At 42.4% G+C, this 16246-nt stretch overlaps 1 protein-coding gene across 2 annotated transcripts in view; it reads left to right on the top strand.

Annotated features, from left to right (window-relative positions):
* The window catches only part of LOC137347241 (serine incorporator 1-like), a 40236-nt gene that overhangs the window by 7224 nt on the left and 16766 nt on the right, over positions 1-16246 (top strand). For both annotated transcript variants that reach the window (XM_068011530.1, XM_068011529.1), the window contains exons 2-4: positions 9438-9599; positions 12966-13153; positions 15063-15142. In XM_068011530.1, the coding sequence (XP_067867631.1) occupies positions 9438-9599; positions 12966-13153; positions 15063-15142 (430 nt within the window). The remainder of the gene's footprint in view (positions 1-9437; positions 9600-12965; positions 13154-15062; positions 15143-16246) is intronic.

Genomic DNA, 16246 nt, shown 5'->3' with positions numbered 1-16246 from the left:
GAGCGAGACTGGTGGATTTTGAAAGAAAGAACAGTGGCGGCGGGAAGGAGCAAGACTGGCAGAGTTTAAAAGAGCAGCGGTGGTGGGACTGAGCAAGACTGAGAATGACTGGCAGAATTTACAGAGCAGCGGGAAGGAGCGAAACTGAGTGAGACCAGCAGAGTTTACAAGAGTAACCGACAGGAGTCTAGGTGCGCCGGAGTTTGAAAACTAAGTGAAGAGTGACATCACAGGAAAGCTGCAAGGTGATTGGTTGGTGAATAACTGCTGTTAGGGAGTATCAGTAAATAGCTGGGTTAGTGCATCACTGTTAGGGTGTGTGTTGTAAATAGCTGGGTTATAGCGTCTCAACAATTGGTAGACTAATAAAGAGTAAAACGTAAGTGTTAATAATAAGGATAACAAGTGAGTAGCTGAGTTTTTGAGTAAGGTTTATTTTAACTAGTGAACTGTGTTTTTTTAGTAGGATATATCATTCCAATAAAGTTTTATTAATAGTTCTAAGGTGTTGTCGTATCAGTAAGCTTTTTTAGCAGTAACAAAGGGTCAACTAATAAAGGAATGGCAGGGCTGCTTCAACCTCGAGAGTGCACGTCCAGTGCCATGTGGGAGCTCCAGGATGCTTCCCGTATCCTGGAGAGCTATTTGTGCAGGAAGTGTTGTCAATTGCAGCAGCTTGAGCTCCGGATTTTGGAACTTGAGCAGCAGCTGGCGACACTGCAGTGTATTCGTGAGGATGAGAGCTAAGTGGATAGCACGTTTCTAGATGTGGTCACCCCACAGCTTAAGAGTACGCCGGGAGAGAGGGAATGGGTGATTACCAGGCAGTCAAAAAGAATCAGGCAGGTAGTGCAGGAGACCCCTGAGTGCATCTCACTCTCCCAACAGGTTTTCAGTTCTAAATACTGAGGACAGTGATGCTTCACCTGGGGAGTGCAACCAGAGCCAAGTCCATGGCACCATGGGTGGCTCAGCTGCGCAGGCAGGTACAGGGAAGACGGGAAGAGCCATAATGATAGGCGATTCAATAGTCAGCAGAACAGACTGGAGTTGCTGTGGCTGCAATCCACGATGGTGTGTTGCCTCCCTGGTGCCAGGGTCAGGGATGTCTGAGTGGCTGCAGAGCATCCTGAAGAGGCAGGTGAACAGCCAGCAGTCGTGGTCCACATAGGTAGAAAGAGGGATGTGGTCCTACAGTCAGAATTTAGGGAGTAAGAAATTAGCAAGCAGGACCTCAAAAGTAGTAATCTCCGGATTACTCCCAGTGCCACGTGCAAGTGAGTATAGAAATAGAAGGATAAGACCGATGAATGTGTGGCTGGAAAGATGGTGCAGGAGGGAGGGCTTTAGATTCCTGGGACATCGGGACAGGTTCTGGGGGAGATGAGACCTGTACAGGGTGGACGGGTTGCACCTGAACAGAGCCGGGACTGAGTTCCTTGTGGGACGTTTTGCTCGTGCTGTTGGGTACAGTGTAAACCGATTTGGGGACCTGAGGGTAGACTCAGTTGGGACAAAATCAGAAATGAAAATGGAAGGCAGAAAATTAATGGGTGAGTCTGGAAGACCGAGGAAAGAAAGGTTAGAAATTTTTAAAAAGTGGCACTGCTCAAGGGTATCTATATCAATGCAAGGAGTATAGCAAATAAAGCAGATGAGTTGAGGGCACAGATAAACACATAGCTGTATGATATCATTGCTATTACAGAAACATAGCTTAATGAGGGTCAGGAGTGGCAGCTCAACATCCCTGGTTACAGGGTTTTCAGATGCGATAGGGAGGGGGATAAGAAAGGAAGGGGAGTGGCAATTTTGGTTAAGGAAACTATTACAGCTGTGAGGAGGGATGATTTGTTGGAAGGTTCATCAAATGAGGCCATATGGATTGAGCTAAGGTGTACTATAGACCCCCAAACAGTCAGCGAGACATAGAGGAGCAGACATGTAGGCAAATCTCTGAGAACTGCAAGAACAATAGGGCAGTAATAGTAGGGGATTTTAACTACTCCAATATTAACTGGGATAGTTTTAGTGTGAAAGGAACTGAGGGAGCAGAATTCTTGAGGTGCATTCAGGAGAACCTTTTTTGGGCAGTATGTAGCAAGTCCAACAAGAGAGGGCATAGTTTTAGACTAGGTTTTAGGAAATAAAGATGGGCAGGTGGAAGGTGTGGCTGTGGGAGAGCATTTTGTTGGTAGTGATCAGAATTCAGTCATTTTTAACATAAATATGGAAAAGGACAGAAATAGAACAGGAGTTAGAGTTCTCAATTGGGGAAAGGCCAATTTTACTAAACTGAGGAGTGATTTAGCGAAAGTGGACTGGAAACAGCTATTTGAAGGTAAATCAGTGTGAGAGTAGTGGGAGGCATTCAAAGGGGAGATTCAAGAGGTTCAGGGTAAACATGTTCCCATAAAGAAAAAGGGTGAGATGGCCAAAGCTGGAGCCCCATGGATGTCAAGGAGCTTACAGGGTAAGATACGGCAGAAAAGGAAAGCTTATGTACAACACCAAGAACTCCATACTACAGAAAGCCAAGAGGAGTATAAAAGTGGAGGGATCAAATCAAAAAGGAAATTAGGAAAGCAATGGGAGGGAGGGCATGAAAGATTATTGGCAAGCAAAATCAAGATGTTCCCAATACATAAAGAGTAAGAGGATAACTAAGGAGAGAGTAGGTTACGTTTATGGGCCCTATGTGTAGGGGGCGGAAGATGTTGGTATGGTTCTTAATGAATACTTCGCATCTATCTTTGCAAAAGAGGGAGATGATGCAGATATTGTAGTTAAGGAGGAGGAGTGTGAAGTATTGGATGTGATAAACATAGGGAGAGAGGAAGTATTAATGGGATTAACATCCTTGAAAGCTGATAAATCACCAGGGCTGGATGAAATGTACCCTAGGCTACTAAAAGAAGCGAGAGAGGAAATAGCAGAAGGTCTGATTATTTTCCAGTCCTCACTGGATACAGGTGTGGTGCCCGAGGATTAGGGAGCTGCTAATGTACCTCTGTTTAAAAAGGAAGCGAGGGATAGACAGAATAATTACAGGCCAGTCAGTCTAACCTCAGTAGTGGGCAAATTATTGGAAGCTATTCTGAGAGACAGGATAAACTGTCACTTAGAAAGGCACAGGTTAATCAAGGATAGTCAGCTTGGATTTGTTAAGGGAAGATCTTGTTTGACCAACTTGATGGAATTTTTTGAAGAAGTAACAAGGAAGATAGATGAGGGTAGTGCAGTTGATGTGGTCTACATGGAATTTTGCAAGCCTTTTAACAAGGTCCCACATGGCAGACTGGTTAAAAAATAGAATCCCATGGGATCCAGGGAAATACAGCAAGGTGGATACAAAATTAGCTCAGTGGCAAGAAACAAAGGTAATTGAAGGGCTGTTTCCAGTGGCATTCCGCAGGGCTCAGTGCTGGGACCCCTGTTTTTTGTGGTTTATAAATGGTTTGGACATAAATGTAGGGGGCATGACTAAGAAGTTTGCAGACAACGCAAAGATTGGCCGTGTGGTAGATAGCGAGGAGGATAGCTATAAGCAGCAGGAAGATATTGATGGTCTGGTCAGATGGGCAGAAAAGTGGCAAATGGAATTCAGCTTGGAGAAGTGAGGTGATGCATTAGGGGAGGTCAAACAAGGCAAAGGAATACATGATTAACGGGAAAATACTGAGCAGTGTAGAAGTAGTGAGGGGTCATGGAGTGAATGTCCACAGGTCCATAAGGTGGTTAAGAAGGCATATGGAATCCTTTCCTTTATTAGCCGAGGTATAGAATATAAGCGCAGGGAGGTTATGCTGGAACTGTATAACTCATTGGTTAGGCCACAACTTGAGTACTGTGTGTAGTTCTAGTCACCTCATTACAGAAAGGATGTAATTGCACTAGAGAGGGTACAGAGGAGATTTACAAGGATGTTGCCAGGACTGGAAAAATGCATCTATGAGGAATGATTGGATAGGCTGGGGTTGTTCTCCTTGGAACAGCGAAGGCTGAGGGGAGATCTGATTGAAATGTACAAAATTGTGAGGGGCCTGGATAGAGTGGAGGTGAAGGGTCTATTCACCTTTAGCAGAGAGGTCAGTGATTATGGGGCATAGATTTAAAGTGATTGGTAGAAAAATTAGAGGGGAGATGAGGAAAACCTTTTTCACCTGGAGGGTGGTGGGGGTCTGGAACTCACTGCCTGAAAGGGTAGTTGAGGCAGAGACCCTCAATTCATTCAAAAGGAGTCTGAATTTGCATCTCAAGTGCTGTAATCTGCAGGGCTACGGACCAGATACTGGAAGGTGGGATTAGAATAGGTGGATCGTTTTTCGGTTGGCACAGACACGATTGGCAAAATGACCTCTTTCTGTGCCTTAACTTTCTATTATTCTACGATCAGCCACGATCTTATTTAATGACGAGCAGGTTCGAGGGGCTGCATTGCCTACTCCTGCTGCTATTTAAGTTTTAAGATGACAAATGTAGGAGCATAGGAAGTAGGGGCAGAAGGCAGCCATTTGGTCACCCGAGCTTACTCCGCCATTCAACCAGATCATGGCCGATCTACCTCAACACCATTTTCTTGCGCTATCCCCATATCCCTTGATATCTTTAATATCAAGAAATCTATCGATCTCTGTCTTGAATATACTCAATGACTGAGCCTCCACAGCCCTCTGGAGTAGAGAATTCCAAAGATTCACAGTCCTCTGAGTGAAAACATTTCTCCTCATCCCAGTCTTAATTGGCCAACCCTTATCCTGAGACTATGACCCCAAGTTTTAGACTCTCCAGCCAGGAGAAATCAACCTTCCAGCATTTACCCTGCCAGGCCCTCTGAGTGAAGAAATTCCTCCTCATCTCGGTCCTAAATGGCTTGCCTCTTATTCTGAGTCTGTATCCCCCTGGTTCTAGATACCCCACCCCCACCTTCTAGCCACACTTCACGGGAAACATCCTTCCTGCATCTACCCTATCAAGCTCTAAGAATTTTGTATACCTCAATGAGATCATCTCACTTTTTTTCTAACTCTAAGAAAATATAGGCCTAGTCCCCTCTATCTCTATTCATAGGACAATCCCACCATCCCAGGGATCAGTCTGGTGAACCTTTGTTGCACTCCCTCTATGGCAAGTATATCCTTCCTTAGGTAAGGAGACCAAAACTCTATACAGTACTCCAGGTGCAGTCTCACCAAGGCTCTATACAATTGCAGCAAGACTTCTTTACTCGTGTACTCAAATCCTCTTGCAATAAAGGCTAACATGCCATTTGCCTTCCTAATTGCTTTCAGTGACTTATGAACAAGGACACCCAGGTGCCTTTGGACATCAACATTTCCCAATCCCTCACCATTTAAGAAATACTCTGCATTTCGATTTTGCCTACCAAAGTGGACAGCTTCACATTTTTCCATATTATTTTCCATCTGCCATGTTCTTGCCCACTCACTTAGCCTGTCGAAATCCCCTTGAAGCCTCTTTGCATCCTCCTCACATCTCACATTCCCGCCTAGTTTTGTGTCATCAGCAAACTTGGAATTATTGCATTTGGTCCCCACGTCCAAATCATTGATATAGATTGTAAATAGCTGGGGCCCAAGCACCGACACTTGCGGTACTCCACTAGTCACAGCTTGCCAACCTGAGACTGACCCGTTTATTCCTACTGATTTCTGTCCATTAACCAATTCTCAATCCATGCCAGTATATTAACCCCCCATCCTATGTGGTCTAATTTTACTTACTAATCACCTATCGAAAGCCTTCCGAAAATCCAAATGCACCACATCCCCTGGTTTCCCCCTTATCCATTCTGCTAGTTACATCCTCAAAAAAAATTCCCAACCAGTTTGTTGAACATGATTTCCCTTTCATAAATCCATATTGCCTTTGCCCAATCCTACCATTATTTTCCAAGTGTCCAGTTATCACACCTTTATAATAGATTTTAGCATTTTCCCTACTACTGATGTCAGGTCTGTAATTCGCCATTTTCTCCCTCCCTCCTTTCTTAAATAGTGGGGTTACATTTGCGACCTTCCAATTTGCATGAACTGTTCCAGAATCTATACAATTTTGGAAGATGACCACCAACACATCCACTGTCCCGACAGCCACCTCTTTCAACTCTGAGATGTAGATCATCAGATCCAAGGGATTTATCAACTTTCTATCCCATTAATTTCTCCAGTACTACTTTTTTTTACTAATACTAATTTCTTTCAGTTCCTCATTCTTGATAGTCCCTTGATTCTCTAGTATTCCTGGGAGAGGATTAGAGAGGCCTAGCCAGAATGTCATAAAAGCATGGCTTGGAGCTTTGGGGTGGTGGTAGGTGATAGTTTGGAGGTGAAAAAGTGGTTTTGATGATGGATCAGCTGTGTGATAGCTACTTCATTGTAGATGAAGTGTTTTTGGGATGCTTGAGAGAGAAATGATGAGGCACTTTATAAATGCAAGTTCTTTATTCGTAGAAACATTGGAGCAGGAGTAAGCCATTCGGCCCTTGGAGCCTGCACCACCATTCATGGCTGATCATCCAAACTCAGTACCCAATGACTTTTTGGTAATTACATTAAACTAAGAGAAAGCCAGCATTTTACTTGAAGCTCGTGCAGTTCAAATGTTGGTTTGTTGAAGTATGCATGAGATTTTCTATTTATTCATCTGTTCAGGTGCTTAATTAATTTAGTCTCTGGAGATAAGAGAACTGGCAGAAAACAAAAACTTGTATTGAGATGTCTGAAATAAACCTGTTGGTCTTTGGACTTGGTGTGTGTATCCAGATGAGAGAATTGTTTTTCATACCTTGGGGAAAGATATGAATTCTACAGAATGGAGAATATTGATATAGAGAATGTACACAGAGATGCAGAAATGCTCATGCCTGTCTGTGTTAGTGCTGCTTTCCAGTAGGATATTTGTGCATACCAGCTGGTGGGAGAACAACTTTGGCAGAGCTGAGAGCAGATTATTCATTTCTTCTCCTGACTTTACAGTGATACAGAGGAGGGGGGTATATGTATTCCAAGTATTGATGGAAAAACCCACAGACAATGCTGTCATGTTTCTTCTATGCTGCTGTTTCCAGAATACTGGTCATAATTCATGATCATGGTGTTATAATGAATTGAAAAAGCATTCAATATAATAGGCCTTAGTGCCAGAGACTGAGAGTTATACATTTTAAGTGGTCTGTAATATTCCAACTTTTAACCTGTGAAAATATATTACTAATTTTAATTTTTGTTTCATTCTTTCTCTTTCTTTCTGCAGCTTTTTTGGTTATGTTATAACCAATTGAGATGCCCAGTAGTTAATAAGTTTGTTTAAGAGAACTGACAACAACCATTCAAACCAGAAGGTTCCCAGGCTTGTTCCAAGTTGGTTGTTTTTTTTAATATATTCATTGTTGGGATTTGAGCATTGCTGGCAAGGCCAGCATATAATACCCATCCTTAATTGCCCTTGAGCAGGTGGTGGTGAACTGCCTCCTTGAATCACTCCATGTGGTGTAGATATACCCAAAGTGCTGTTAGGAAGGGAGTTCCAGGATTTTGACCCAGCGACAGTAAATGAACAGTGATATAGTTCCAAGTCAGGATGGTGTGTGACTTGGAGGGAACTTGCAGGTGGTGATGTTCCCATGTGTCTGCTGCCCTTATTTTTCTAGTAGAGGTCGTGGGTTTGGAGGGTGCTGCTGAGGGAGCCATGGCGAGTTGCTGCACTGCATCTTACAGATGGAGCACACTGCTGCCACTATGCACCGTTAGTGGAGGGAGTGAATGCTTAAGGTGGTGGATGTGGTGCCACTCAAGTGGCCTGCTTTGTCCTGGATGGTGTTGAGGTTCTTGAGTGTTGTTGGAGCTGCACTCTTCCAGGCAGGTGGAGAGTATTTCATCACACTCCTTACTTGTGCTTTGTAGATGGTGGGCAGGCTTTGGGGAGTCAGGAAGTGAATTCTCTGCCTCTGAACTGCTCTTGTATCCACAGTATTTACCAGGCTGGTCCAGTTCAGTTTCTGGTCAATGGTAACCCCCAAGATATTGGTGGGTCATTCAGCGATGCCGTTTACTGTCAAGGGGGGAATGGTTAGATTCTCTCTTGTTGACGATGATCATTGCCTAGCACTTAATTAATGGCTTGGATTTTGTGGTCAGTGAAGAAGAAATGTCATTCGCCATCACTATGCTGACAGCTTCCCATAGAATCTTTGTGGGATTTTGAGTGGAGACCTGCTGACATTGGGCATCTGATTCAGCGTGGCAACTTTTTCTGTTTAGTGGGTACCGCTCCTTCACCCCTACACGAATCTTTCGGTGAGGTACTGTTATAGCTCAACCTGTGGAGGAGCAGGATAACTCGGACTGCAATCTTGCATTTCCACGTTTAATTGTGCATGTGGGTACTCTGGAATAAAGACCTGCTACCTGACCCAAATCCGATGGGACTCGACGACATGTGTCGGGTTCGGGTTGGGTCATCGTTCCATGTCTAGCTTTCAGACTCTGGTCGGGCCAGGTCCGGGTTGGACACACACAGTACTACCTTTTGCTCTGCTGGGAGGAAAAGGGAAGTTGAGTAAGTAAGCGTCAAAATTTGAAAAGCCTGCTTGAGCTGGGAGTCCGGGATGTCAAGGAGGGAAACGTGCATCCGGAGTCCACAGACTGAGTCTGCGCAGTGAGCGAGTGAACATCTCTGACGTCATTGCGCTCATGCTGCAGCTTCCTTCCATTCCATCCATCCCAAAGTGGTAATTACAGTGAGTGCACTATGGATGTAAAACGAATGTTATCAGCTGGAGAAAGTGAACATTCCGGTGGTCGGGTCAGGCGCAGGTCCGATGTGGTTCTGTCTGGGTTGGGTCGGGTTTTTTTTTTCCAGACCTGAGCAGGCCTTTACTCTGGAAGTTGCTGTCCAATATACTGCATCAGAACAGTGCGCGCTGTTGGCTTCACCATTATTCTCAACACTAAATCTGGGCCAGTGGTTTTGAAGAAGAAGTGAATTATATATCGAAATAAGGCTCTCTGTTGGCCTAATATTTTGAAAGGAACATTTTGGTGATGAACGGTCAATCTTTTCATGACTTTTCCTCTCTCCTCTCTTCTTGAATCCCTTCTCCCAATATTGGGCTTGTCTCAGCCAAGATTAAGCACTAAGACTTAGAAGTGGCATGAAGTTGGCAATCATAATCAGGATGCAATTATTGGGAAAGTGGAGTAATTTGATTTCATTATGCAAGGAAGGGAATGAAAAAGATTTGAGGTCTATTGTGTTTTGTCTGTATAAAATAACAATGACTCTTTTAGTTATTTCTGTGAAATGCCATGGGGGTGTATTTTTTTCTGCGTTAAAGGCACCTCCATAAATACAAGTTTAAAAGATAAATTGGAAGTTGCATTGAGTTATAATTCTGATTATATTTTCTATTTTAGGCCTCGTGTCTATGTGGAAGTGCACCATGCCTGCTTTCTGGCTGTTGTCCCTCAACCAAGAACTCGGTGGTGACTCGCCTCACCTACGGCTTCTTCTTGCTTCTCGGAACAATTGTTTCCTGTATCTTGATTGCGCCAGGCATAGAGGCCCAACTGAAGAAGGTAAGTACTGAATTTATCTAAATATATATATTTCTTCCACTTTAGTCCATCTTCTCTCCTGAAGCCCCTCTCATTTGCTAGGATATAGTTTGATGGAAACCAGCAGCCTACCAAATACCTCACTGAAAATAGCCATTCTTTGTGTGTGACCTGCAACATGGCACATGAAGAATGATGCAAGGGTGGGGATTCTGGCATGTGGAACCCTATCCCAGCAAGTCAATATTTTCAAGAGAGGGGCTCAGATTTGAGGAAAAAAGTTCATAATATCCACACACAACATTTAGGGCCAAGATAATAGTCCTCTTTACTATTTTCTGTATAAGCAAGTCCAGTTTGATCTTCGCAGCTTGGCATTTTATGTCTTGGAATCTTCCTTGGCACTCAGTTTGCCCTAAACTTCCTGCAGTATACCAATTTCCTTTTGAAAACAAGATGCTCGAAATGGCTCCCAGTATACTAAGCAGAATTTTTTTTAGCTCTACAAGAGTAGAACTTGTTTGACTTGTCGTCAGATATCCTAGGGATGTGTTGCAGCATTAATTAGTGTTGTTGACAGCCAGCTTATTTTAGCTGAATCTTTACAGTGAAATCATACCCAAATCATCATTATTTTCGCCAGTTGGCATCCATCCACTGAGCACAGATTTCATGTTTCCTGTGTACCTTACATTTTTAAGATTATGCAACATTTGACACACCTTCGTGCGTCTGTTTATTTTCAACAGACCTCTTTGTATGTTCCATAGTAACACCTAATAAAATACTTGATAGCATCGGCTAGTTTAATGTGAAAATCGCCTTCCTGTTTTTATATTTGGTGTAAGCAGTAGAGCAGCAAGAGCTGTCCTCACAAATAACATCTTTACTTATCAAAGCCTTCTGTGTTTTTTCTGTTTGTTTAGTTTTCAGTCTGTCTGGCTATGTTGACATTAACTGTAATTGCCTTCATATTTTTAAAATGTCTTCTGAGAGTTTTAGTGTACTTGACAGAAAAACAGAATTTCTACACATGTTTGTAGCACAATGTGTTTGCCAAGTACCATAATTTTCTATTAAAATGTCCGAGGCACTAAAATTCATCTCTTGTCACAACAAATCATTTTGCTAGTGATTATATTCATTTGGTATCTCTTCTATACTGATACTTCCTAAAAATGCCTGACAACATTCTTATTTATTTCCATTGTCAGACTGAATGGCCTATAATTCTCTGATTCATGTCTCATTCCTTTTTAAAATATTTTATTTACACACTCCAGTCTTGAGGTGTGACTTGTGTATTCATGGAGTTCCTGAAATCTTCACCTGGAGCCTCTTCTGACTTTCTGTAAATCCTGGTGTATATTCTGTTTGGTCCTGGTAGCGTAGATTCTAAACTGTGGCTACAAAATTATGCTGCTTAATATAAATGTATGTATGCATAATATGTAGACAAGGGAGTCGGGCATTATGGCGGCAGACAGGAAAGTGGAGTTGTGGCCACATCAGATCAGCCATGATCTTATCAAATGACTCGAGGGGCCACATGGCCTACTCCTGCCCCTAATTCACATGTTCATGTGAAATCTCTTGGCTATTTTAATACAGGTAAATTCTCCCATTTCTCTATATCTTTTTTCTGTTCCTATGCCCACCATTTATAATAGAAACTGCCTGCTTGTCAGGCTGTGATTATACCCCACTATCATTGGTGCTATTGTGCTTCAGTTTTGTATCTTCCAGCTCAACTTGTAATGCAGAGAAATTCTTAAACTCCAACCAACTCAGCTCCCCAAAATTGGTATAGGTTTTGCTTTTCAGTACAAAGTCAGAGTGTTGTACAAAAATAAGGACAGGATATATGACAGAATGGGATCTGAATTACTTCTGTGCACCATGATTCAATTATACCCTGTCCTCTAACCCTTCGTCACTTGAAGGCTTCACTTGATCTTGACAATGCCACTGAGAATCAAGTAGATGGCTAAGCTGCTTTGACTGGGTCTGGAATTTGCTATGTTTGGAGACTTTGTAAACCATAAGGCTTCGACATTGTTTGGAAGCTTTCTAGTTGTCTTATCAACCATAATCATCCATTTTGAGCTGAAGTCAAAATCATGAGTCATGTATTCTTGGAAAATAATATTGTATTAGTAATTTAAATTTAAGAAGCAGCAAACTTGGGTCAGAGATTGAGAATTTTCAGTTGGCGTGATGTTTCCACTTGTGCGGAAGGTGAAAATTAGGTGCTGTAAGTATAAGATAGTCGCTAATAAATCCAGTGGGGAATTCAGGAGAAAATTCTTTAACCAGAGAGGGGTTAGACTGTGGAACGTAAAACCAATTGGAGTAGTTCAGGCAAATTACACAGATGCCTTTAAGATGAAGCTAGATAAAGGCATGAGAGAGAAAAGAATAGGTTATTGCTGATGGGGTTAAATCAAGATAAGTGGGCAGAGGCTCATGTGGAGCATAAACACTGGCAGGGACCAATTGGGCCGAATGGCCTCCTTCTGTGCTGTAACCATGCTATGATTTACCCCCAAAATGTGCCAGCATATGCTGTAGAAACCCAAAGGTTCACACAACACTTTAGCCAGTGCCACTCCTACAAGAAAGTTACAACATCTGAACTCAACAGAGATTGAAGGGTGTTTGAGCATTTGATGAGATAATCAAATATCATCTGGGGAGAAAATGAGTCTTTTCATTGTGATGTACTGCTTTAAACATGTGCAATTAATAATTCATAAAGTGAATTAAAGATTACCATACCAAGTCTAGCATTGCTGTAACCATGTTCTTATTACATGATGTCACTGGAACTGGTACTGTAGGACCCTTTAAGGTTATTATGTTTGAATTTGAATTACAAAGGCTTTATTCTTGTACTTATTGAGACAGGCTAGAACCTTCTTTACTTTCTCCTTCACAGTATCTTAAGACTTAATAAAAAAAAAGCCACTGCTACAGTCCTCAAAGGACTAAATTGTTTAGAAAGCAGTTGCATGTTTGACTAATTCTTTCCCCCCAAGTTTCCTTTTCTCTATTTCTACTGCGTTCCCCTCTCTCCCTGCCAACCCCCACTTCCCCTCCCCCTCCCCCCCCCCCCGTCTTGAAGGTATGTCTTATGTTGGAGCATGGTCCTCTGGGTGTGAGCCAAAACAGCCATTATAAATGTGTGAGCCTGAAGAGGAATTGTAAGCTGGCAATTTGAGCATGGGAGGCATTACAGCTGTCCTCAGTCAATGCTGTTATCTTTTTAAATGTCAAGTTGCATCCCCTCATAGAGCAGTTTTCAGTGGTGGAGGAGGTTGTCTATAAACAATAAAAAATGATCCAAGGTTACCATGTAACATTAATTTTATTATCTCTTATTTTCAGATTCCTGGATTTTGTGAAGGAAGTTCAGGTGTTCCCTTCATTCAGGCGCATGTTAACTGTGATGTCATTGTGGGTTATAAGTCCGTGTATCGCATGTGCTTTGGTCTGGCTGCCTTCTTCTTCTTCTTTGCTTTGATTATGATCCAAGTGAAGAGCAGCAAAGACCCAAGGGGCGCACTGCAGAATGGGTGAGCCACTTCAAATAGAAGATATCTGTTTGATCATAATCTGAGCAGTAACATTAACGAAACTGGCTTTGAGGAGTTTCTGGTTTGTGTGAAAGACCTGATTTAATATCAATAGAGATGTTGTCACCAGCAAAAAACATTTTTTTTTTTTACCAGTATGCAAAAACAGAAATAACATACTAATAAGTTGGAAAGTACAGATAAATTCTGAAATAGGGGCCACCATGAATACTACACCACTCCCCAGCCCCACCTCCCACCCTGCGACCCCCACCTCAAGTTAATTTATTCCAGTTTGGAAACCAAGGGTGTAGAATGAAATTTCAGCAAAGATCAGAAAATTAATGCAAGAAAGAGGAAAAACTTGCATTTGTATTGCATTTTTCATGATCTCAGAATATCACAAAGTGCTTTACAGACGAATTACTTTTGAAGTGTTGTCACTGTTGTAGGAAAAGCAGTTGCCAATTTGCACACAGCAAGGTCCTGCAAACTGCAATGTGATAATGACCAGATAATCTGTTTTAGGATTTGGTTGAAGATAAATATTGGCCAAAACACTGGGAGAACTATCAGAAGAGCTTACAGTATTGAAATAGTGGAAAGACTACAGGGTCTAAAGCCCATGGTGAATCACCTGAACTCTTGTGATGGCATTAATTCTTGCTGGGGTACCATCCACGGCCACCAGCAACCCTTGGATACCTACTCGCCCAAATGGCCCAGACACAAGTGTTGGTAATCCATGGGGACATTGCAGCCAAGACCAGTTCTGTCCTTGCTTGACATCTACACGCTTTTGAGCAGGGGTTGCTGGATAGCAATTTGGGAATTAACATAGGAACATACGAATTAGGAGCAGGAGTAGGCCACTCAGCCCCTTAGGCCTGCTCCGCCATTCAACAAGATCATGGCTGATCTTATTGTAACTTTAACTCCACATTCCCGCACACCCTCCAATAATCTGTCACCCCCTTGCTTTTCAAGAATCTAACTACTCTGCCTTAAAAATATTCAAAGACTCTGCTTCCACTGCCTTTTGAGGAAGAGAATTGCAAAGACACTCAATCCTCAGAGAAAATATTTCTCTTGATTTCTGTCTTAAATGGGCGACCCCTTATTTTTAAACAGTGATCCTAGTTCTAGATCCTTCCACAAGAGGAAACATCCTTTCCACATCCACCATGTCAAGACCGCTCAGGATCTTGTATGTTTCAATCAAGTTATTTCTTACTCTTCTAAACTCCAGTGGATAAAAGCCTAGTCTGTCTAACCTTTCCTCATAAGACAACCTGCCCATTCCAGGTATTAATTTAGTAAACCTTCTCTGAACTGCTTCCAACGCATTTACACCCTTCCTTAAATAAGGACACCAGTACTGTACACAGTACTCTGGATGTGGTCTCACCAATGCCCTGTATAACTGAAGCATAAACTCCCTACTTTTGTATTCAATTCCCCTCGCAATAAACAATAACATTCTATTAGCTTTCCTAATTACTTGCTGTACCTGCATACTAACCTTTTGTGATTCTTGTACTCGGACACCCAGATCTCTCTGTATCTCCGACCTCTGCAATCTCTCACCATTTAGATAAGATGCTTTTTATTCCTCCTGCCAAAATGGACAATTTCACATTTTCCCACATTATACTCCATTTGCCAGATCTTTGCCCAGAATTCTGGCTGATTTTTGTTTTTCTTCTGTTTAGCCCTTAGTATTAGGGGGCAGCTGTAGGCTGTGACATCAGCTAAGTCTCCAAACTGCCAACTGACCAAGTAGTGAAAGAGGAATCTTGAAATGAACTAACCAGCTGTCCACATTTTCAGTTGAGTGCGTAATGTCTTGGTAACCCCTGCTGTGGGTAAGCATTCATGATGACGGGTATTTGTTTGTGTGTTTGTTTAGATTCTGGTTTTTCAAATTTCTGGCGTTAGTGGGAATCACTGTTGGTGCTTTCTTCATTCCTGATGGAACCTTTACAACAGGTATTGTGAATACTAACTTTATGTAAAGAAACATTTGTATGAAAAGTGCAATATGATTTGTCAATCTCAGTCTCGTTCCTGTCACATTGAAAACTGCATGTGACAATTTTATCCAATATCCCCGTGTGGGTCAGCAGATAAGCATGTGGACTAGTGCTATAATAATAAAATAAAAATAAGAAATGCTGGAAATACTCAGCAGGTCTGGCAGCATCTGTGGTGAGAGAAGCAGAGTTAACGCTTCATCAGTGGACTAGTACACTGTTGATGTGTGGCACAAGATTACAGATTTGATCTTCCTTGTGCTCAAAACATCCTTCCTGTTTGTAGTGTACATTAATGATTTAGACGTGAATATAGGAGGTATGATCAGTAAGTTCGCAGATGACAGGAAAATTGGTGTCGTAAATAGTGAGCAAAGCCTTGTATTACAGGACTATATAGATGGGCTGGTAAGATAGGCAGAGCAGTGGCAAATGGAATGTAATCCTGAGAAGTGTGAGGTGTTGCATTTTGGGAGGAACAAGGCAAGGGAATATACAATGGATGGTAGGACCCTAGGAAGTACACAGGGTCAGAGGGACCTTGGTGTACTTGTCAATAGATCACTGAAGGCAGCAACGCAAGTAGATAAGGTGGTTAGGAAAGCATATGGGATGCTTGCCTGTATTAACTGAGGCATAGAATATAAGAGCAGGGAGGTAATGATGGAGCTGTATAAAACGCTAGTTAGGCCACGGCTGGAGTACTGTGTACAGTTCTGGTCGCCACACTATAGGAAGGATGTGATTGCACTGGAGAGGGTGCAGAGGAGATTCACCACATTGTCGGCTGGGCTCGAGCATTTCAGCTATGAAGAGAGACTGGATAGGCTAGGATTGTTTTCCTTAGAGCAGAGAAGGCTGAGTAGGGACCTAATTGAGGTATACAAAATTATGAGGGACATAGATTTGGTAGATAGGAAGAGACTTTTTCTCTTAGCGGAGGGGTCAATAACCAGAGAGCATAGATTTAAGGTAAGGGGCAGGAAGTTTAGAGGGGATTTGAGGAAAAATGTTTTCACCCAAAGGGTGATTGGAATCTGGAATGCACTGCCTGAAGAGG

The sequence above is a fragment of the Heterodontus francisci genome, chromosome 31 (genome assembly GCF_036365525.1).
Source record: "Heterodontus francisci isolate sHetFra1 chromosome 31, sHetFra1.hap1, whole genome shotgun sequence".
NCBI classification, from domain to species: Eukaryota; Metazoa; Chordata; class Chondrichthyes; order Heterodontiformes; family Heterodontidae; genus Heterodontus; species Heterodontus francisci.
Note: the sequence above shows the minus strand (reverse complement) of the source record. Positions and strands in the feature narration are given on the sequence as shown.